The following is a 22,282-nucleotide window of genomic DNA, read 5'->3' as shown; positions in this document are numbered from 1 at the left end:
AGTCCTACTGGTTTAGGGTAGAGTCCTACTGGTTTAGGGTAGAGTCCTACAGGTCTGGAGTCCTACTGGTTTAGGGTAGAGTCCTACAGGTCTGGAGTCCTACTGGTTTAGGGTAGAGTCCTACTGGTCTGGAGTCCTACTGGTTTAGGGTAGAGTCCTACTGGTCTGGAGTCCTACTGGTTTAGGGTAGTCCTACTGGTTTAGGGTAGAGTCCTACTGGTTTAGGGTAGTCCTACTGGTCCAGAGAACAGGTAGACCTGGTTTCCTATTGCGTTAGTAGAGGTTAGTTACCCTAACCCTGACTAATCCTATACACTTAGAATATAGAACAAACTTTATCTTCACATTTCATTCTGCTGTCACTAAATAAGAACCAGCGGCCGAGCGACGAGACAAATGGAGCCCAGACAGTCAGGGAAGGTCGATTCTCCTTTATTGAGACCAGCTGCTTGCCCTGCCCCCGGTCCTGGTCCCGGTCCTGGTCCGACGCCCAGACTACCCCCCAGCGTCCAGCGGCCTTCCGTTCCCATGACGACAGGTCTGGTCCGACGCCTCATGCAGGGAATAATCATTTATGACCTCCCAGTGACACACCTCAGGAACAACACACTCACACACACAAACACACTCTCTCTCTCTCTCTCTCGCTCTCTCACACATCCTGGTGGGACCTGTGGAGCAATGAAACCTGAGGTCACCTCCAGAGCGGGCGTCGGGCGTCCCCCAGAGGTTAGGCCCCTCCCCCAGCTGTGGAGGGCCCTAACAGGGGTCAGGCTGTGGTTCTACCTGGGGTCAGGCTGTAGTTCTATCTGGGGTCAGGCTGTGGTTCTACCTGGGGTTCTACCTGGGGTCAGGCTGTGGTTCTACCTGGGGTCAGGCTGTGGTTCTACCTGGGGTTCTACCTTGGGTCAGGGCTGTGGTTCTACCTGGGGTCAGGCTGTGGTTCTACCTGGGGTCAGGCTGTGGTTCTACCTGGGGTTCTACCTGGGGTCAGGGCTGTGGTTCTACCTGGGGTCAGGCTGTGGTTCTACCTGGGGTCAGGCTGTGGTTCTACCTGGGGTCAGGCTGTGGTTCTACCTGGGGTCAGGCTGGGGTTCTACCTGGGGTCAGGCTGGGGTTCTACCTGGGGTCAGGCTGGGGTTCTACCTGGGGTCAGGCTGTGGTTCTACCTGGGGTTCTACCTGGGGTCAGGCTGTGGTTCTATCTGGGGTCAGGCTGTGGTTCTACCTGGGGTCAGGCTGTGGTTCTACCTGGGGTCAGGCTGTGGTTCTACCTGGGGTCAGGTTGTGGTTCTACCTGGGGTCAGGCTGTGGTTCTACCTGGGGTCAGGCTGGGGTTCTACCTGGGGTCAGGCTGTGGTTCTACCTGGGGTCAGGCTGTGGTTCTACCTGGGGTTCTACCTTGGGTCAGGGCTGTGGTTCTACCTGGGGTCAGGCTGTGGTTCTACCTGGGGTCAGGTTGTGGTTCTACCTGGGGTCAGGCTGTGGTTCTACCTGGGGTCAGGCTGTGGTTCTACCTGGGGTCAGGCTGTGGTTCTACCTGGGGTCAGGCTGTGGTTCTACCTGGGGTCAGGCTGTGGTTCTACCTGGGGTTCTACCTTGGGTCAGGGCTGTGGTTCTACCTGGGGTCAGGCTGTGGTTCTACCTGGGGTCAGGCTGTGGTTCTACCTGGGGTCAGGCTGTGGTTCTACCTGGGGTTCTACCTGGGGTCAGGGCTGTGGTTCCTCCTGGCTGGCACTTGGGGGCCGGCTCCGGATCTGACTCCTCAGCTGCTCGATCAGTTCTGGGTTCTGCTGCTGCATCTGCTGAGCGAACTGCTGCCCCCTGCAGGACACAGGCGGTACTGAGGTTAGACAGCCTGACGAACCATTACCCCTACGGTGGCTAGCTGTGGCTAGCTGTGGCTAGCTGTGGCTAGCTGAGGCTAGCTGTGGCTAGCTGTGGCTAGCTGAGGCTAGCTGAGGCTAGCTGAGGCTAGCTGAGGCTAGCTGAGGCTAGCTGTGGCTAGCTGTGGCTAGCAGGAGGATGCTAGTGGTGCCGGGGGGGGGTACGTACGCCTGTATGAGTCCAGACAGGTCTCCGGGGGGGGCGGCCGGTGCCGGGGCGGCCCCCTGAGGGGGGGGCGCGCCGCCGGGGCCGTAGCCTCCAGACATCATCCCCGACATCCTGCAGGGGGAGACAGAGAGGAGGACCCCCGGTGAGACGTCCGCAGACCAAACACCGGGCCAACACACAGGAGCACGCAAGACTTACAGCTGCTGGACCTGAGGGTTGTTCATCAGAGACGACGCCTGCGGAGAGAGAGAGACGTGGTCACCTGATGTCCAACCAGGGGAGCCCCCCCCCCCCCTTGTGGGGGACTCCCCTGCTGCCCCCCCCCCTGCTGCTGGTTCACAGAGGTCAAAGGTCATACCATGTTCATGAAGCCAGGGTTACTGAGGAGGCCCGCCAGGTCCACCCCGCCCACGCCCGCCGTCTGGAACACACACAGAACACACACATGATACACACACCTGGGCATAGGAGGGAGGAGGAGGGGGGGGAGGAGGAGGAGTCTTACGGGGCTGGGCGTGTCCATCTTCTGCTCGGCGATCTTCAGGTTGGCCTGGTAGGTGTCGTTGTCGGGGTCCAGCTCCAGAGCCTTTCTGTAGTAGACCACCGCCTCCGTGTGCTTGTTGAGGCTGGCCAGCGCGAGCCTACACACACACACACACACACACACACACACACACACACACACACACACACACACACAACACACACACACACACACACACACACACACACACACACACACACACACACACACACACACACGTATCCTAATGGGGTCTACTTCGTGCCTCCTCAGAGGTCTGCATCCTGTCTCCTCAGGTCTACTTCCTGTCTCCTCAGGTCTACTTCCTGTCTCCTCAGAGGTCTACTTCATGTCACCTCAGAGGTCTCAGGTCTACTTCCTGTCTGCGGGGGCGGGGTGTCCTACCCCATGCGTCCGTAGGCCTTGCTGTAGGTGGGGTCGATGCCGATGGCCAGCTCACAGTCCTGGACTGCTCCTGCGTAGTTCCCCAGTTTGCTGTAAGCCGCCGCCCTGCAGCACCACCCACAGGCCAACAGAGGAACAACATCTTTATTAACAACACAGCACCACCCACAGGCCAACAGAGGAACCACACCTTCAGTCAACACAGCACCACCCATACGCCAACAGAGGAACCACACCTTCAGTCCAAACAGCACCACCCACAGGCCAACAGAGGAACCACACCTTCAGTCAACACAGCACCACCCACAGGCCAACAGAGGACCCGTTAGGGGACAGTACCTGTTGCAGTAGTAGACAGCGTTCTGAGGGTTCAGAAGGATGGCCTTCGAGTAGAACTCCACAGCGGCGGGAAAGTTCTCCACCTTCATCTGGTCGTTACCTGGAGACCGAGAGAAGACGTCACATGTTAGAGCCCCACCATTACCCCAGCAATACCCTGGTACTACCCACCGGTACTACCCCAGTAATACTCTGGTACTACCCCAGTAATACTCTGGTATTACCCCAGTAATACTCTGGTACCAGCCCCAGTAATACTCTGGTACTAGCCCAGTAATACTCTGGTACTAGCCCCAGTAATACTCTGGTACTAGCCCCAGTAATACTCTGGTACTAGCCCCAGTAATACTCTGGTACTAGCCCCAGTAATACTCTGGTACTACCCCAGCAATACCCTGGTACTACCCCAGCAATACCCTGGTACTACCCCAGCAATACCCTGGTACTACCCCAGTAATACTCTGGTACTACCCACTAGTACTACCCCAGTAATACTCTGGTACTACCCACTAGTACTACCCCAGTAATACTCTGGTACTACCCACTAGTACTACCCCAGTAATACTCTGGTATTACCCCAGTAATACCCTGGTACTACCCCAGCAATACCCTGGTACTACCCCAGTAATACTCTGGTACTACCCACTAGTACTACCCCAGTAATACTCTGGTACTACCCCAGCAATACTCTGGTACTACCCACTAGTACTACCCCAGTAATACTCTGGTACTACCCACTAGTACTACCCCAGTAATACTCTGGTACTACCCCAGTAATACTCTGGTACTAGCCCCAAGTATACTCTGGGTACTAGCCCCAGTAATACTCTGGTACTAGTCCCAGTAATACTCTGGTACTAGCCCCGTAATACTCTGGTACTACCCCAGTAATACTCTGGTACTAGCCCCAGTAATACTCTGGTACTAGCCCCAGTAATACTCTGGTACTAGCCCCAGTAATACTCTGGTACTAGCCCCAGTAATACTCTGGTACTAGCCCCAGTAATACTCTGGTACTAGCCCCAGTAATACTCTGGTACTAGCCTACACCTGGACAGCCTACCGTCTGTTTTTAGTCTCTCCGCCTCGGCCATCTGTTCCTCGGGGGGGGAGTCAGGGCGTGGCTCTGTGTTCACCGGAGCAGGGCGGGGGAGCTGCAACAACACAACATCATGTGACCAAAGCAACCAATGGTACGAGAGCGGCAATAACAACATCATGTGATCAAACCAACCAATGATACGAGAGCCTCTGTTACACACTGAGCATTCTGATTATTACTAGCAGTCATATCGTATTACTATTGGCTATCATGCTCTATTAATAATACTCCAAGCAGCTGACCTTGGTGGTCACATTATATTATAGCTTAGCTATGATATATTATTATATGATTACTAGGGGTGTAACGGTACACAAAAGTCATGGTTCGGTACGTACCTCGGTTTTTAAGTCACGGTACGGTACGGTTCATAGTTAAGGGGGAAATTAAAAAAAACTGCTTGCTTGTCAACAACGGAGAATGGCCGTAGATCAGCAGCAATGAAACCACACAATGACACAGGGAGAGGCTTTTATGATTTGTATGAAATCAATCTGTTTATTTCAACAACTGCGCCGTCAACATTCAACATCAAAATTGTTTCAACGTGGGCTTAGGCAGATAGACCTACATGCGCCGGAAAACGGATCGCTATTTAATTATTTTACAGAACACAGCCTGCATGACGGTGAACTAGACACATCAAAAATATAACTTCACACGGTGTGTCTTTTTAAATGTATTTGTTACCAGCATTCATTGTGTTGATCAGCAGAGAAATAGTCCTCCAAAGACGATCACGTCGCTTAGCAACCGAGTACGCTATTCACCACCGGAAGTTGTGAAGGCTCATGCAAGTCAACGGAGTGTTCAACAGCATTGAGAAGAGCCATGTAATAAATAAAGATAGTCACATTCATTATTCGATATTCTACGTGACTCTGACTATTCGACTATTCGACGATCGTTGCCCGCTATGTACGCCACATTGACATACCGCGGTACACCTCTGTAACCGCTCCGAAGTGCCTGTACCGTGACGGTTCGGTACAAATACGTGTACCGTTACACCCCTAATGATCACCCCTTTTGGCTATGATATATTAATATAATATTATAATGGTTAGCCATTAGGGGTGTAACGGTACATGTATTCGTTAGGGTTAGCTATTGAACCGATTCGGTTCGGTGCATGGATTTACACAGAGAATACACGGTATAAAATTAAATAAAACTGGCGTGCGAATTAATTAATGTAATGCCGAACTAATGTTAGAAACGCGACCTTCAGGGACAACTGAGACGCCTGAAAGGGTGCCGGCAAGTTGGAGCTACACACGCCAGCCGTTGATTGGTCGACAGAATCGCCCTTCCGTGAGACAGGGGGATAATAAACAAACACATTATCCGCGAGGTATTTCTGGACAACGGCGAAAGCTTCGCTTATTGAAGAAAATGTAGCACAAAAGTTTGCTTTCCTACATCGTTGATCCCCCATAAGGGTACTGTCGGCGGTGGAAACCCGAGCCGAAACTGAGCTGGGCCGAACCACACCTTCACCACTCCACCAAGCCGCACCGAAACTACCCTCCCGTGGAAATGCGCAAATTCCGTGTACTTTGCACTTTCATAAATAAGACATGCTGAATTTTCAGTTTAATAACTGATTGTCTTATTTTGTTTACAAGTTACGGATGGAGTCTGGAGGTGATGTGGTGTACTTATTGTTTACTCATCTTAGATTACACAGTTCAGGCTGTTACAGCTAGCTCAGGGGAAAGACTGCATGACACTAGATGTTAAATATGAGACAATAAAAACAAATTGCCTTCAGCATTTTTGTTTTTTCTTTTCCCTTCATTGAACCGACCTCAAACCCAACCGTGATGTCTGAACCGATATATGAACCGAACCGTGACTTCAGTGTACCGTTACACCCCTATTAGCCATGATCAATAAATATGCAATGATAAAGTTTCACTGTGACATATCACTATATTATAACTGTTGGCTGTGATATATGAATAGATGATAACTGTTGGCTGTGATATATAATAACTGTTAGATGTGATATATTAATACATGATAACCGTGGCTGTGATATATGAATTCATGAATGTTAGTGCTACTGTTCCCGGCCGCTGACCGTGTCGGTAGCAGAGCTGAAGATCTCTGGCAGCGTCTGGGGAACCGCCAGGCTGCTGTCGTCCGTCGACACCTCGAACGCCGTCTCCAAACACTGGACCGCAACTGGAAGACAACATACTATGGGTCAGCCACGAGACCGCCAGACACGGGTTCTACGAGGACTACAGCAGAACCTACAGACAGGTTCTACGAGGACTACAGTAAAACCACCAGACACGGGTTCTAGGAGGACTACAGTAGAACCACCAGACAGGTTCTACAAGGCCTACAGTAGGACCACCAGACAGGTTCTACGAGGACTACAGTAGAACCACCAGACACGGGTTCTAGGAGGACTACAGTAGAACCACCAGACAGGTTCTACAAGGACTACAGTAGGACCACCAGACAGGTTCTACGAGGACTACAGTAGGACCACCAGACAGGTTCTACGAGGACTACAGTAGAACCTAGAGAGGTTCTACGAGGACTACAGTAGAACCACCAGACAGGTTCTACAAGGACTACAGTAGAACCACCAGACAGGTTCTACAAGGACTACAGTAGTACCAGACAGGTTCTACAAGGACCAGAGTAGAACCACCTGACAGGGGTTCTCCGAGGACGCCTGGCTGCAGTAGAACCTGAGGCCTTGTCGATCTTCACAGAGCATCAACAGAAGGTTGTGTTGCGTCCGTACATCTTGTGCCGTCACTCACCAGCAGAGCCCACATGGGGACTGTCCCCTCAGGGTCAGGGGTCAGGGTTAGGGTCACCTCAGGGGTCAGGGTCACCTCAGGGTTAGGGTCACCTTAGGGTCAGGGTTAGGGTTAGGGTCACCTCAGGGGTCAGGTCAACTCAGGGTTAGGGTTAGGGTCACCTCAGGGGTCAGGGTAACCTCAGGGTCAGGGTTAGGGTTAGGGTCACCTCAGGGTCAGGTAGGGCTGAACGATTTTAAGAAAAAATTGAAATTGCGATTTTTCTGGTAGAGATTGCGGTTTCGATTTCAACCACGATTTATTTTCTTTAAATCAAGTTTCAGTATAAATTAATATAACCAATGAATTCCATTAAGGTAATGCAATAATGAAAACTGCTGGCAACAGATTTCAAATGCAAGACTGTTTATTCAAGTACCTAAGAAACAACAACCAAAAAGTCAAATAAAAAGGGAGCCCTCTTTCTTAAGTAAACTTGCTTCAATGGCTCATCAGCATCAAAATAATTGCACTTTTGTAAAAAAACAAAACGCAGCTTTGACGATCCCAAAATCGTAATGCTTGAGATCGCGATTTTCGGTCGAAAACGATAGATCGTTCAGCCCTAGGGTTAGGGTTAGGGTCACCTCAGGGGTCAGGTCACCTCAGGGTTAGGGTAACCTCAGGGTCAGGGTTAGGGTTAGGGACACCTCAGGGTGAATGCGCCGAAGCTCCCATGAATATAAACAAAGGGCTTTTAAGGGGTGACATCATCCTTTTTCCTTTGCTTTAGATTTTATATGTTATATGACGTATGTATCCCTCTCACACTAACCCCACGGAGGACTCACCTTCTAGGCTCTCCTGGGCGTCGGAGGACAGCTGGCCAGAGCCGAGCTGCTGGTGGAGGAACTGGATGATGGAGAAGGCCAGGCGCTTGGTGTCCGCCATGCTGCTGACAGAGGGACCTCTGACTGGAAGGGAGAAACTGACCAGAGGAACACATGAGGCCCTTAATGGGGTTACTCATTTAGGGGCGGCATGCAGCTCAGGAAGTAACCTGAAGGTCCCTGGTTCGATCCCCGGCTCCTCCTAGTGTCGAGGTGTCCCTGAGCGAGACGCCTCACCCTGCTTGGCTGACTCCGCCGTCGGTGTGTGAATGTGTGCATGAATAAGTGAATGTGAGGCAGTAATGTAAAGCGGCCGCTGGTTAGAAAAGTGTGGTATAAATGCAGCCAATTAACATTTAAAATAGAGAAGAACCAGTTATTATAAAACGCGAGGAGGAGGAATATTATAATACGAGAACTGGTGGGATATCAACGACGCGCTGGTTAGTAAACAATCAAAACATCTGATGAAAGAGTGAATGTCTGTGTGAATATGATAAAGTCCAGAGTGGAAGCCGGCTAGTTGCAGGCTAGTTGCAGTGTGTGTGTGTGTGTGTGTGTGTGTGTGTGTGTGTGTGTGTGTGTGTGTGTGTGTGTGTGTGTGTGTGTGTGTGTGTGTGTGTGTGTGTGTGTGTGTGTGTGTGTGTGTGTGTGTGTGTGTGTGTGTGTGTGTGTGTGCATCTTCGCTAGCATTAGCTCCAGAGCCTTCTAGCAGCCCGGCTAACCCAGGTCGAGCGTCTCCTTGAACACATCCTTTATCATTACTTCCCTCAGCTCCAGCCTGGACCACTCTTTAATAAGCAACAAGGGTTTAACTTAGAACTGAGGCGATGAGGTCGGCTAGTTAAACCAGCTAGTAAGTAGCTAGTTAGTAGCGAGTTAGTAGCTGTTTTAGTAGCTGCTAACCAAAAGCCAACCATAAGTCGTGTACAACATACAAACTGTCTCAAAGTCATCATAATTAATATTAAAAGAGAGTGTAAAGTGGATCCTACCAGCGGTCTGAAGGAGCTAGCGCTATAAGAGGCTTCTTCTGGAGCCGCTTCGGGTTCTACAATAGGGCACCCGGTCCTCTAGTGCCGGCTGCCGGCCTGGAGGAGTACTACACAACCACCGGATAGCTCTCTACCGTTAGCCTGAAGCTAGCGAGTAGCCATATCAAAGTAGTGAACAGGAGTCAAACAAATATATAGATAATAAAAATAATTTATTCATAAATAAAATAATAATGCAAATAGAAAATAAATGACAATCATAATAGAAATAAAATAAATAAAGACAATAAATGAATTAAATGAATAAATAAATAAATAACAGTCCTGAAATATGAATTTATAAATAATAATAGTGCTATTATCCCACAAGAGAAGTCATACAAATTCAAATCCATTTGACCTCATCCATGAGCGCTCACACACACTGGGTCGTCGCGTGTTTATGACGTCAGGTAACGCGGAAGTGAGTGAAGAAGCGTGTTTTTCTAAAGGGAGGCTACCGTTATCCACACTATCCATCATAATAATAACCATAAGTCATTAGATCTTCAGAAATACTTGATCCATCTGACATGGGGCCTACAGGTGAGTGGAGCCGGACCGTATCTTTAAACCTTGTATGTAAAGCTGCATCTTTGGAAAGAGTAACCTGATCCGATAGACTCTGTTCTGCCCGATGGTTGCTCCCTGGTTTGATAAGGTCTTTATTGGAAATGTCAGGGGTACATTGTGTTTTCCACCGAGGATAAATTTGGTCGGCATGCGCATGCGCTGAACCACTAGCTAGCAAGATTTGATAGGTATATTGATTGATTGGCAGAAGTAACCCATCCTCAGCTGTCAGGCTCATACTAACGTTTGGCGAAGCTCACTGTGTGTGTGTGTGTGTGTGTGTGTGTGTGTGTGTGTGTGTGTGTGTGTGTGTGTGTGTGTGTGTGTGTGTGTGTGTGTGTGTGTGTGTGTGTGTGTGTGTGTGTGTGTGTGTGTGATGTTATATCTGTCGCCGTTCAGTTGTAATGAGTTAATGGAACGGGAGAAGCTTTAAGACGGAGCGGGGGCCGCGGGGGGGTAATGTCCTCCTTTCACCCTGCCCCCCCTCCCCTGGGGTGTTGTGTTCCAGCAGAGGGGGCGAGCGGGGCCAACCGGCTGGTGTGGGACCGGACCCCGGAGCAGATCCAGGCCCTGGCCGCTGAGCTCATCTCCCAGACCAAGCGCGTGTACGACGCCGTGGGGGCGCTGGAGCTGGACGCCGTCACCCGGGGCAACACGCTGAAGGCCCTGGCGGACGTGGAGGTGGAGTACACAGGTACACACACGCACACGACCACTCGCAGGTACAGACAGACTTACTGCGTCCAACTTTTCTGTTCTAATATGGAATCGTCTTGGTTTGTTGTTGTGGTTCTGTGTAGGGTGAGAACCCATGGTTCTACTGTTCCACGGTTGTGTGTAGGGTGAGAACCCATGGTTCTACTGTTCCACGGTTGTGTGTAGGGTGAGAACCCATGGTTCTACTGTTCCACGGTTGTGTGTAGGGTGAGAACCTGAGGGTAGTCCTTTGTCCTGCTGCGATCAGAGCGTGGCTCCTCCTGCTGTTTGTGACAAAGCTCTGATTCAGCAGCAGCACTGGACTGGTCAGCACTTTAGCCCTGGTGCTGCTAGCATGAGGCCCTCTCTGCCTGCCTGCCTGCCTGTCTGTCTGTCTGTCTGTCTGTCTGTCTGTCTGTCTGTCTGTCTGTCTGTCTGTCTGTCTGTCAGCATGGTTCAGGAGGCCCTGTCTGTCATCCACATGTTTTAGTGAATACATATGTAGTAGTATATTAGTAGTATTATAGTATAAACCTTGGCTGTGTGTGTGTGTGTGTATAGTATAAACTCTATTTATAGACATAGTATAAAGATAGCCATTCCTCTGAGTGTAGTCCAGAGGAACATGCTGGACTAACACACTCTCCTCTCTGAGTTCCCCTGACGTTCCGCTGTGTGTTGGTTCCTCTCTCTCTAGTCCAGAGGAACATGCTGGACTTCCCGCAGCACGTCTCCTCCTGCAAGGAGGTGCGTTCCTCGAGCACCGAGGCGGACAAGAAGCTGTCGGAGTTCGACGTGGAGATGAGCATGAGGGAGGACGTCTACCTCAGGATCGTAGCGCTGGAGGTAACACACTGACACACTGAGGTACCACACTGACACACTGAGGTAACACAATGACACACTGAGGTACCACACTGACACACTGAGGTAACACACTGACACACTGAGGTACCACACTGACACACTGAGGTAACACAATGACACACTGAGGTAACACAATGACACACTGAGGTAACACACTGACACACTGAGGTACCACACTGACACACTGAGGTACCACACTGACACACTGAGGTACCACACTGACACACTGAGGTACCACACTGACACACTGAGGTACCACACTGACACACTGAGGTACCATACTGACACACTGAGGTACCACACTGACACACTGAGGTACCACACTGACACACTGAGGTACCACACTGACACACTGAGGTAACACACTGACACACTGAGGTATCACACTGACACACTGAGGTAACACACTGACACACTTAGGTAACACACTGACACACTGATGTAACACACTGACGCACTGAGGTAACACACTGACGCACTGAGGTAACACACTGACGCACTGAGGTAACACACTGACGCACTGAGGTAACACACTGACACACTGAGGTACCACACTGACACACTGAGGTACCACACTGACACACTGAGGTACCACACTGACACACTGAGGTACCACACTGACACACTGAGGTACCACACTGACACACTGAGGTACCACACTGACACACTGAGGTAACACACTGACACACTGAGGTACCACACTGACACACTGAGGTAACACACTGACACACTGAGGTATCACACTGAGGTAACACACTGACACACTTAGGTAACACACTGACACACTGAGGTAACACACTGACGCACTGAGGTAACACACTGACGCACTGAGGTAACACACTGACGCACTGAGGTAACACACTGACGCACTGAGGTAACACACTGACGCACTGAGGTAACACACTGACGCACTGAGGTAACACACTGACGCACTGAGGTAACACACTGACACACTGAGGTACCACACTGACACACTGAGGTACCACACTGACACACTGAGGTAACACACTGACACACTGAGGTACCACACTGACACACTGAGGTACCACACTGACACACTGAGGTACCACACTGACACACTGAGGTAACACACTGACACACTGAGGTACCACACTGACACACTGAGGTACCACACTGACACACTGAGGTACCACACTGACACACTGAGGTAACACACTGACACACTGAGGTACCACACTGACACACTGAGGTACCACACTGACACACTGAGGTAACACACTGACACACTGAGGTACCACACTGACACACTGAGGTAACACACTGCGTACCACTCTAACACACTGAGGTAACACACTGTGGTAACACACTGACACACTGCGGTAACACACTGACACACTGAGGTAACACACTGTGTACCACTCTTAACACACTGCGGTAACACACTGTGTACCACTCTAACACACTGCGGTAACACACTGTGTACCACTCTGTGCTCTGCAGCAGAAGCTGGAGGCGGAGGCCTTGGATCCAGAGTCCAGAAGGTTCCTGGAGCGTCTGATCAAACTGGGCCAGAGGAACGGCCTCCACCTGCCCACGGAGACCCAGGAGGTACGGGCCAGGAGGCTAGGAGGAGGGCTAGGAGGAGGGCTAGGAGGGCTAGGAGGGCTAGGAGGGCTAGGAGGAGGGCTAGGAGGAGGCTAGGAGGGCTAGGAGGGCTAGGAGGGCTAGGAGGGGGGCTAGGAGGGGGGCTAGGAGGAGGGCTAGGAGGGCTAGGAGGGCTAGGAGGAGGGCTAGGAGGAGGGCTAGGAGGAGGGCTAGGAGGAGGGCTAGGAGGAGGGCTAGGAGGAGGGCTAGGAGGAGGGCTAGGAGGAGGGCTAGGAGGGCTAGGAGGGCTAGGAGGGCTAGGAGGGCTAGGAGGGCTAGGAGGGCTAGGAGGGCTAGGAGGGCTAGGAGGGGGCTAGGAGGAGGGCTAGGAGGGCTAGGAGGGCTAGGAGGAGGGCCAGGAGGCTAGGAGGAGGGCTAGGAGGAGGGCCAGGAGGAGGGCTAGGAGGAGGGCTAGGAGGAGGGCTAGGAGGAGGCTAGGAGGGCTAGGAGGAGGCTAGGAGGAGGGCTAGGAGGAGGCTAGGAGTGCTAGGAGGAGGGCTAGGAGGAGGCTAGGAGGAGGGCTAGGAGGGCCAGGAGGCTAGGAGGGCTAGGAGGAGGGCTAGGAGGCTAGGAGGAGGGCTAGGAGGAGGCTAGGAGTGCTAGGAGGAGGGCTAGGAGGGCCAGGAGGCTAGGAGGAGGGCTAGGAGGGCTAGGAGGAGGGCTAGGAGGGCTAGGAGGAGGGCTAGGAGGCTAGGAGGAGGGCTAGGAGGAGGGCTAGGAGGGCTAGGAGGAGGGCCAGGAGGCTAGGAGGCTAGGAGGAGGGCTAGGACGAGGGCTAGGACGAGGGCTAGGACGAGGGCTAGGACGAGGGCTAGGACGAGGGCTAGGACGAGGGCTAGGACGAGGGCTAGGACGAGGGTTAGGACGAGGGCTAGGACGAGGGCTAGGAGGAGGGCTAGGAGGAGGGCGAGGAAGAGGCTAGGAGGAGGGTCAGGACCTGGGAAGGGGTGAACATAGTGGTGGTGAAGGGGTGAACACGTTGGTGAAGGGGTGAACATTGTGGTGGTGAAGGGGTGAACATAGTGGTGGTGAAGGGGTGAACACGTTGGTGAAGGGGTGAACATTGTGGTGGTGAAGGGGTGAACATTGTGGTGGTGAAGGGGTGAACACGTTGGTGAAGGGGTGAACATTGTGGTGGTGAAGGGGTGAACATTGTGGTGGTGAAGGGGTGAACATTGTGGTGGTGAAGGGGTGAACATTGTGGTGGTGAAGGGGTGAACATTGTGGTGGTGAAGGGGTGAACATTGTGGTGGTGAAGGGGTGAACATTGTGGTGGTGAAGGGGTGAACATTGTGGTGGTGAAGGGGTGAACATTGTGGTGGTGAAGGGGTGAACACGTTGGTGAAGGGGTGAACATTGTGGTGGTGAAGGGGTGAACATAGTGGTGGTGAAGGGGTGAACACGTTGGTGAAGGGGTGAACATTGTGGTGGTGAAGGGGTGAACATTGTGGTGGTGAAGGGGTGAACACGTTGGTGAAGGGGTGAACATTGTGGTGGTGAAGGGGTGAACATTGTGGTGGTGAAGGGGTGAACATTGTGGTGGTGAAGGGGTGAACATTGTGGTGGTGAAGGGGTGAACATTGTGGTGGTGAAGGGGTGAACATTGTGGTGGTGAAGGGGTGAACATTGTGGTGGTGAAGGGGTGAACATTGTGGTGGTGAAGGGGTGAACATTATGTTTCTCTGCAGGAGATCAAGAGCATCAAGAAGGAGCTGAGCAACCTGAGCATCGACTTCAGCAAAAACCTGAACGAGGACACCACCCGCCTGGGCTTCACCCGCGAGCAGCTCGGTGAGTACCTCCACCTCTACACCTCCACCACACTACAGCTCCACACTACACCGCCACCTCACAACACCACCACCACATCCACCTCCACACTACACCACCACCTCCACACTACACCTCCACCTTCACACTACACCACTACCTCCACACTACACCACCACCTCCACACTACACCACCACCTCCACCACCACCTCCACCACCACCTCCACACTACACCTCCACACTACACCTCCACCTCACACCACCACCTCCACCTCCACACTACACCTCCACACTACACCACTACCTCCACACTACACCACCACCTCCACACTACACCACCACCTCCACACTACACCACCACCTCCACACTACACCTCCACACTACACCTCCACCTCACACCACCACCTCCACCTCCACACTACACCACCACCTCCACACTACACCACCACCTCCACCTCCACACTACACCACCACCTCCACCTTACACCACCGCCACACTACAGCTCCACACTACACCTCCACACTACACCACCACCTCCACCTCCACACTACACCACCACCTCCACCTTACACCACCGCCACACTACACCACCACCTCCACCTCCACACTACACCACCACCTCCACCTTACACCACCGCCACACTACAGCTCCACACTACACCGCCACCTCACAACACCACCACCACATCCACCTCCACACTACACCACCACCTCCACACTACACCTCCACCTCCACACTACACCACTACCTCCACACTACACCACCACCTCCACACTACACCTTCACACTACACCACTACCTCCACACTACACCTCCACACTACACCTCCACACTACACCTCCACCTCACACCACCACCTCCACCTCCACACTACACCACCACCTCCACACTACACCACCACCTCCACCTCCACACTACACCACCACCTCACACCACCACCTCCACCTCCACACTACACCACCACCTCCACACTACACCACCACCTCCACACTACACCTCCACCTCCACACTACACCACTACCTCCACACTACACCACCACCTCCACACTACACCACCACCTCCACCTCCACACTACACCACCACCTCCACACTACACCTCCACCTCCACACTACACCACTACCTCCACACTACACCACCACCTCCACACTACACCTCCACCTCCACACTACACCACTACCTCCACACTACACCACCACCTCCACACTACACCTCCACCTCACACCACCACCTCCACACTACACCACCACCTTCACACTACACCACCACCTCACACCACCACCTCCACCTCCACACTACACCACCACCTCCACACTACACCACCACCTCCACCTCCACACTACACCTCCACACTACACCACCACCTCACACCACCACCTCCACCTCCACACTACACCACCACCTCCACACTACACCACCACCTCACACCACCACCTCCACCTCCACACTACACCACCACCTCCACACTACACCACCACCTCCACCTCCACACTACACCACCACCTCCACCTCCACACTACACCACCACCTCCACCTTACACCACCGCCACACTACACCACCACCTCCACACTACACCTCCACCTCACACCACCACCTCCACACTACACCTCCACACTACACCACCACCTCACACCACCACCTCCACCTCCACACTACACCACCACCTCCACACTACACCACCACCTCCACCTCCACACTACACCTCCACACTACACCACCACCTCACACCACCACCTCCACCTCCACACTACACCACCACCTCCACACTACACCACCACCTCCACCTCCACACTACACCACCACCTCACACCACCGCCACACTACAGCTCCACACTACAACGCCACCTCACAACACCACCACCACCACATCCACCTCCACACTACACCACCACCTCCACCTCCGCACTACACCACCACCTCCACCTCCGCACTACACCACCACCTCCACACTACACCACCACCTACACCTCTACATGTGTAGTGACAACATGCAGTGACTGAGGTTCTGTCTTGTTGTGTTGTTTCAGTCTGAGGTTGTGTTGTTTCAGTCTGAGGTTGTGTTGTTTCAGTCTGAGGTTGTGTTGTTTCAGTCTGAGGTTGTGTTGTTTCAGTCTGAGGTTGTGTTGTTTCAGTCTGAGGTTGTGTTGTTTCAGTCTGAGGTTGTGTTGTTTCAGTCTGAGGTTGTGTTTCAGCCTCAGGTTGTGTTGCCTCAGTGTGCGTTGTGTTGTGCAGGCGGCCTCCCAGAGGACTTCCTGGGCTCTCTGGAGGTGGAGGGCGCCATGCTGCAGGTCTCTCTGAAGTACCCGCACTACTTCCCCACCATGAAGAAGTGCTGGAACCCCGAGACCCGCAAGGCCCTGGAGAACGCCTTCAACTCCCGCTGTCAGCAGGTGAAGCTCCACCCTCACACCTCCACCCTCCACCTCCCCCTCACACCTCCACCTCCTCCTTACAACTCCCCCTCACACCTCCACCTCCCCCTCACACCTCCACCCTCCGCCTCCACCCTCACACCCCCACCCTCCACCTCCCCCTCAAACCTCCACCCTCCACCTCCCCCTCACACCTCCACCTCCCCCTCACACCTCCACCCTCCGCCTCCACCCTCACACCCCCACCCTCCACCTCCCCCTCACACCCCCACCCTCCACCTCCCCCTCACACCTCCACCCTCCGCCTCCACCCTCACACCCCCACCCTCCACCTCCCCCTCACACCCCCACCCTCCACCTCCCCCTCACACCTCCACCCTCCAACTCCCCCCTCACACATCCACCCTCACACCTCCACCACCCCCTGACAACTCCACCCTCCCCCTCACACCTCCACCCTGACACCTCCATCCTCACACCTCCACCCTCCACCTCCCCCTCACACCTCCACCTCCCCCTCGCACCTCCCCCTCGCACCTCCACCTCCCCCTCACACCTCCACCCTCCACCTCCCCCTCACACCTCCACCCTCCACCTCCACCGTCACACTTCCCCCTCTCACCTCAACCCTCACACCTCCATCCTCCACCTCTCCCTCACACCTCCACCCTCCCCCCTCCCCCCCCTCACACCTCCACCCTCCACCCTCCACCTCCACCACACCCTCACCCTTCGTTGTGCTCCCCTACAGGAGAACTCGTCCATCCTGAAGCAGCTGGTGTCGCTGCGCGGCCAGAAGAGCTCGCTGCTGGGCTTCAGTACGCACGCAGACTTTGTGCTGGAGATGAACATGGCCAAGTCCGGGCAGAAGGTGGCCGGCTTCCTTGGTGGGTGTCCTCAGGTCCCTGGTGGGTGGAGGAGGAGGAGGAGCCGTGTGTGGGTGAAGCTGACCTGAGGTGTGTTGGTTCCAGAGGACCTGGGCCGTAAGCTGAGGCCGCTGGGCGAGGAGGAACGGGCGGTGCTACTGCAGCTGAAGGAGAAGGAGTGTGAGAAGAGGGGGCTGGCCTTTGACGGACAGCTGCACGCCTGGGACACGCGCTACTACATGACCCAGGTGGGGCTGCTTTGATCTGGCTCAGTCTGGTGTGTTCTGGTTTGATCTGGCTCAGTCCGGTGTTATCTGGTTTGATCTGGCTCAGTCGGGTGTTATCTGGTTTGATCTGGCCCAGTCGGGTGTCATCTGGTTTGATCTGGCTCAGTCTGGTGTGTTCTGGTTTGATCTGGCTCAGTCCGGTGTTATCTGGTTTGATCTGGCTCAGTCTGGTGTGTTCTGGTTTGATCTGGCTCAGTCGGGTGTCATCTGGTTTGATCTGGCTCAGTCGGGTGTTATCTGGTTTGATCTGGCTCAGTCCGGTGTTATCTGGTTTGATCTGGCTCAGTCCGGTGTTATCTGGTTTGATCTGGCTCAGTCCGGTGTTATCTGGTTTGATCTGGCTCAGTCCGGTGTTATCTGGCTCAGTACGGTGTTATCTGGTTTGATCTGGCTCAGTCCGGTGTTATCTGGTTTGATCTGGCTCAGTCCGGTGTTATCTGGTTTGATCTGGCTCAGTCGGGTCCTCAACTGGTAGACACTGATTAAATTAGTAGACGTGGTGGTGCAGGTGGAGGAGCTGACGGAGTACATGTTGTTGTGGTGGGGGTGCAGGTGGAGGAGCTGCACTACGCGGTGGACCAGAACCAGCTGAAGGAGTACTTCCCGATGGAGGTGGTGACGGAGGGCCTGCTGGCCATCTACCAGGAGCTGCTGGGGCTCTCTTTCCAGCTGGTGGCTAGCGCCCCCGTCTGGCACCCCGACGTCACCCTCTACTCCGTCACCGACCGCGGCTCCTCCGCCCTGGTGGGCCAGTTCTACCTGGACCTCTTCCCCAGGTGAGGTTCTGGTTCTACCATTCAGACCAGGGTGATAAAGGAAGACCTGCTCTGTCCCGCGGCCCAGTAGAGACTAGTGAGAGGAGTGATAGTGAGGAGTGAGGAGTGATGGAGAGGAGTGATGGTGAGGAGTGAGGAGTGATGGTGAGGAGTGATGGAGAGGAGTGAGGAGTGATGGAGAGGAGTGATGGAGAGGAGTGATGGAGAGGAGTGATGGAGAGGAGTGATGGTGAGGAGTGATGGAGAGGAGTGATGGAGAGGAGTGATGGAGAGGAGTGATGGAGAGGAGTGATGGAGAGGAGTGATGGAGAGGAGTGATGGAGAGGAGTGAGGAGTGATGGAGAGGAGTGAGGAGTGATGGTGAGGAGTGATGGTGAGGAGTGATGGTGAGGAGTGATGGTGAGGAGTGAGGAGTGAGGGGTGAGGAGTGATGGTGAGGAGTGATGGTGAGGAGTGATGGAGAGGAGTGATGGTGAGGAGTGAGGAGTGATGGTGAGGAGTGATGGTGAGGAGTGATGGTGAGGAGTGATGTGAGGAGTGAGGAGTGATGGTGAGGAGTGATGGTGAGGAGTGAGGAGTGATGGTGAGGAGTGATGGTGAGGAGTGATGGTGAGGAGTGAGGAGTGATGGTGAGGAGTGAGGAGTGATGGTGAGGAGTGATGGTGAGGAGTGATGGTGAGGAGTGATGTGAGGAGTGAGGAGTGATGGTGAGGAGTGATGTGAGGAGTGAGGAGTGATGGTGAGGAGTGATGGTGAGGAGTGATGTGAGGAGTGATGGTGAGGAGTGATGGTGAGGAGTGATGGTGAGGAGTGATGTGAGGAGTGAGGAGTGATGGTGAGGAGTGATGGTGAGGAGTGATGTGAGGAGTGAGGAGTGATGGTGAGGAGTGATGGTGAGGAGTGATGGTGAGGAGTGAGGAGTGATGGAGAGGAGTGATGGTGAGGAGTGAGGAGTGATGGTGAGGAGTGATGGTGAGGAGTGATGGTGAGGAGTGATCCTGATGCTCTGAGGAGTGATCCTGATGCTCTGGTCCGGCCTCAGGGAGGGGAAGTACGGGCACGCCGCGTGCTTCGGCCTGCAGCCCGGCTGCCTGCTCCCGGACGGATCGCGGCAGATGTCGGTGGCGGCCATGGTGGCCAACTTCAGCAAGCCCACTGCGGCCGGGCCCAGCCTGCTGCAGCACGACGAGGTCGAGACCTACTTCCACGAGTTCGGACACGTCATGCACCAGCTCTGTGCTCAGGTACAGATCCCCTGTCCACTCACCCTCTCCACACAGCGCTTCCTGTCTGACTCACCCCAGGGGCGGGGCTCTGACGGCTGTGATGTCACTTCCTCAGGCGGACTACGCCATGTTCAGCGGGACCCACGTGGAGCGGGACTTCGTGGAGGCGCCGTCCCAGATGCTTGAGAACTGGGTGTGGGAGGCGGAGCCTCTGAGGAGGATGTCGCGCCACTACAAGACAGGAAGTCCCATCCCCGACGTTCTATTGGACAAACTCATCAAGTCCCGCCTCGCAAACACTGGTCTGTCACCTCTTACCTGTCTCACTCATATTCCCTGTCTCACTCCTCTTACCTGTCTCACTCCTCTTATCTGTCTCACTCCTCTTATCTGTCTCACGCCTCTTACCTGTCTCACTCCTCTTACCTGTCTCACTCCTCTTACCTGTCTCACTCCTCCACAGGTATGATTAACCTGAGGCAGATCGTGCTGGCCAAGGTGGACCAGGCCCTCCACACCCGGCCCGGCCTGGAGCCTGCAGACGAGTACAGCCGCCTGTCGGCTGAGATCCTGGGGGTCCCTGCCTCGCCAGGTCTGTCACCCTCTCACCCTCTGGCACCAGCACTCACTCACTCACTCACGGCGTCTCACTCACTCACTCACTCACTCACTCACTCACTCACTCACTCACTCACTCACTCACTCACTCACTCACTCACTCACTCACTCACTCACTCACTCACTCACTCACTCACTCACTCACGGCGTCTCACTCACTCACTCACTCACTCACTCACTCACTCACTCACTCACGGCGTCTCACTCACTCACTCACGGCGTCTCACTCACTCACTCACTCACTCACTCACTCACTCACTCACTCACTCACTCACTCACGGCGTCTCACTCACTCACTCACTCACTCACTCACTCACTCACTCACTCACTCACTCACTCACTCACTCACTCACTCACTCACTCACGGCGTCTCACTCACTCACTCACTCACTCACTCACTCACTCACTCACGGCGTCTCACTCACTCACGGCGTCTCACTCACTCACTCACAGCGTTTCACTCACTCACTCACGGCGTCTCACTCCGCCGTCTGTCTCACCCTCACTCACCCATCAGATGTGTGATCAAGTAGACGATGTTAAAAGTGGTTTGGCCGTCCTCTGACCTGTGGTTGACCTGTGGTTGACCTGTGGTTGACCTGTGGTTGACCTGTGACCTCTAGGGACCAACATGCCGGCGACCTTCGGCCACCTGGCCGGGGGCTATGACGCCCAGTATTACGGCTACCTGTGGAGCGAGGTCTTCTCCATGGACATGTTCTACAGCCGCTTCAAAGAGGAGGGCGTCATGGAGCCCAAGGTACTGATACATGGAGCAATACATTAAGTATTAAATCAACACACTACAGGTACACTCATTTACAATATATTTATGTTCTACTTCTAGGTGGGTATGGACTACAGGAAGTGTATTCTGCAGCCTGGCGGCTCATTGGACGCCTCAGAGATGCTCCGGAAGTTTTTGGGGCGTGAACCAAAACCGGAAGCCTTCCTGCTGAGTAAAGGGCTAGGCCCCGCCCCCTGCCCCTGCTGACCAATCACAGCCCGCTAAGGAGGGACTGACTCGCTGTAGAAAATACAATGTCTTGGTGAAAAATATCAATAAATAAATGAGTGCACCTTGAGTCTGTGTGTTTGTGTGTTTGTGTAGGTAGGTAGATAAGGGCTTACATTCTATTTCGACAAATGTAACCTACAAACCACTAAACCTAACCCTAACCAACAAACCACTAAACCTAACCCTAACCAACAAACCAATAAACCTAACCCTAACCAACAAACCACTAAACCTAACCCTAACCAACAAACCACTAAACCTAACCCTAACCAACAAACCACTAAACCTAACCAACAAGCCACTAAACCTAACCCTAACCAACAAACCACTAAACCTAACCCTATCCAACAAACCACTAAACCTAACCCTAACCAACAAACCACTAAACCTAACCCTAACCAACAAACCACTAAACCTAACCCTATCCAACAAACCACTAAACCTAACCCTAACCAACAAACCACTAACCCTAACCAACAAACCACTAAACCT

The 22,282-nt window shown here is 53.5% G+C and overlaps 2 protein-coding genes across 5 annotated transcripts; one reads left to right on the top strand and one right to left on the bottom strand.

Annotated features, from left to right (window-relative positions):
- Positions 1-412: 412 nt before the first annotated feature.
- sgta (small glutamine rich tetratricopeptide repeat co-chaperone alpha) lies at positions 413-9,181 on the bottom strand. 2 transcript variants are annotated; one of them, XM_056604403.1, is made up of 12 exons: positions 9,074-9,180; positions 8,040-8,176; positions 6,510-6,613; positions 4,385-4,475; positions 3,322-3,421; positions 2,983-3,087; positions 2,560-2,695; positions 2,413-2,475; positions 2,253-2,290; positions 2,055-2,165; positions 1,703-1,823; positions 413-671 (listed from the first exon to the last, which is right to left on the bottom strand). In XM_056604403.1, the coding sequence occupies exons 2-11, from the start codon at positions 8,137-8,139 to the stop codon at positions 1,709-1,711; spliced, it is 963 nt and encodes a 320-aa protein (XP_056460378.1). In that variant the 5' UTR covers positions 8,140-8,176; positions 9,074-9,180; the 3' UTR covers positions 413-671; positions 1,703-1,708. The 2 variants fall into 2 exon arrangements, with proteins under 2 accessions (XP_056460378.1, XP_056460379.1); XM_056604404.1 differs by having other exon boundaries at positions 419-671; positions 1,691-1,823; positions 9,074-9,181.
- A 310-nt stretch (positions 9,182-9,491) lies between these two features.
- thop1 (thimet oligopeptidase 1) lies at positions 9,492-21,875 on the top strand. Of its 3 annotated transcripts, none has more exons than XM_056603685.1 (14): positions 9,492-9,658; positions 10,113-10,379; positions 11,079-11,227; positions 12,710-12,817; positions 14,542-14,644; positions 16,860-17,017; positions 17,751-17,886; positions 17,971-18,113; positions 18,705-18,928; positions 19,971-20,172; positions 20,270-20,456; positions 20,618-20,746; positions 21,396-21,532; positions 21,620-21,875. In XM_056603685.1, exons 1-14 carry the CDS (start codon positions 9,646-9,648, stop codon positions 21,764-21,766), a joined length of 2,103 nt encoding a protein of 700 aa, XP_056459660.1. In that variant the 5' UTR covers positions 9,492-9,645; the 3' UTR covers positions 21,767-21,875. The 3 variants fall into 3 exon arrangements, with proteins under 3 accessions (XP_056459660.1, XP_056459662.1, XP_056459661.1); XM_056603687.1 differs by having other exon boundaries at positions 9,508-9,658; positions 10,197-10,379; positions 21,620-21,874; XM_056603686.1 differs by having other exon boundaries at positions 9,508-9,658; positions 10,194-10,379; positions 21,620-21,874.
- The last annotated feature ends 407 nt before the right edge of the window (positions 21,876-22,282 follow it).

The sequence above is a fragment of the Gadus chalcogrammus genome, chromosome 12 (assembly GCF_026213295.1).
Source record: "Gadus chalcogrammus isolate NIFS_2021 chromosome 12, NIFS_Gcha_1.0, whole genome shotgun sequence".
Classification (NCBI taxonomy): domain Eukaryota; kingdom Metazoa; phylum Chordata; class Actinopteri; order Gadiformes; family Gadidae; genus Gadus; species Gadus chalcogrammus.
Note: the sequence above shows the minus strand (reverse complement) of the source record. Positions and strands in the feature narration are given on the sequence as shown.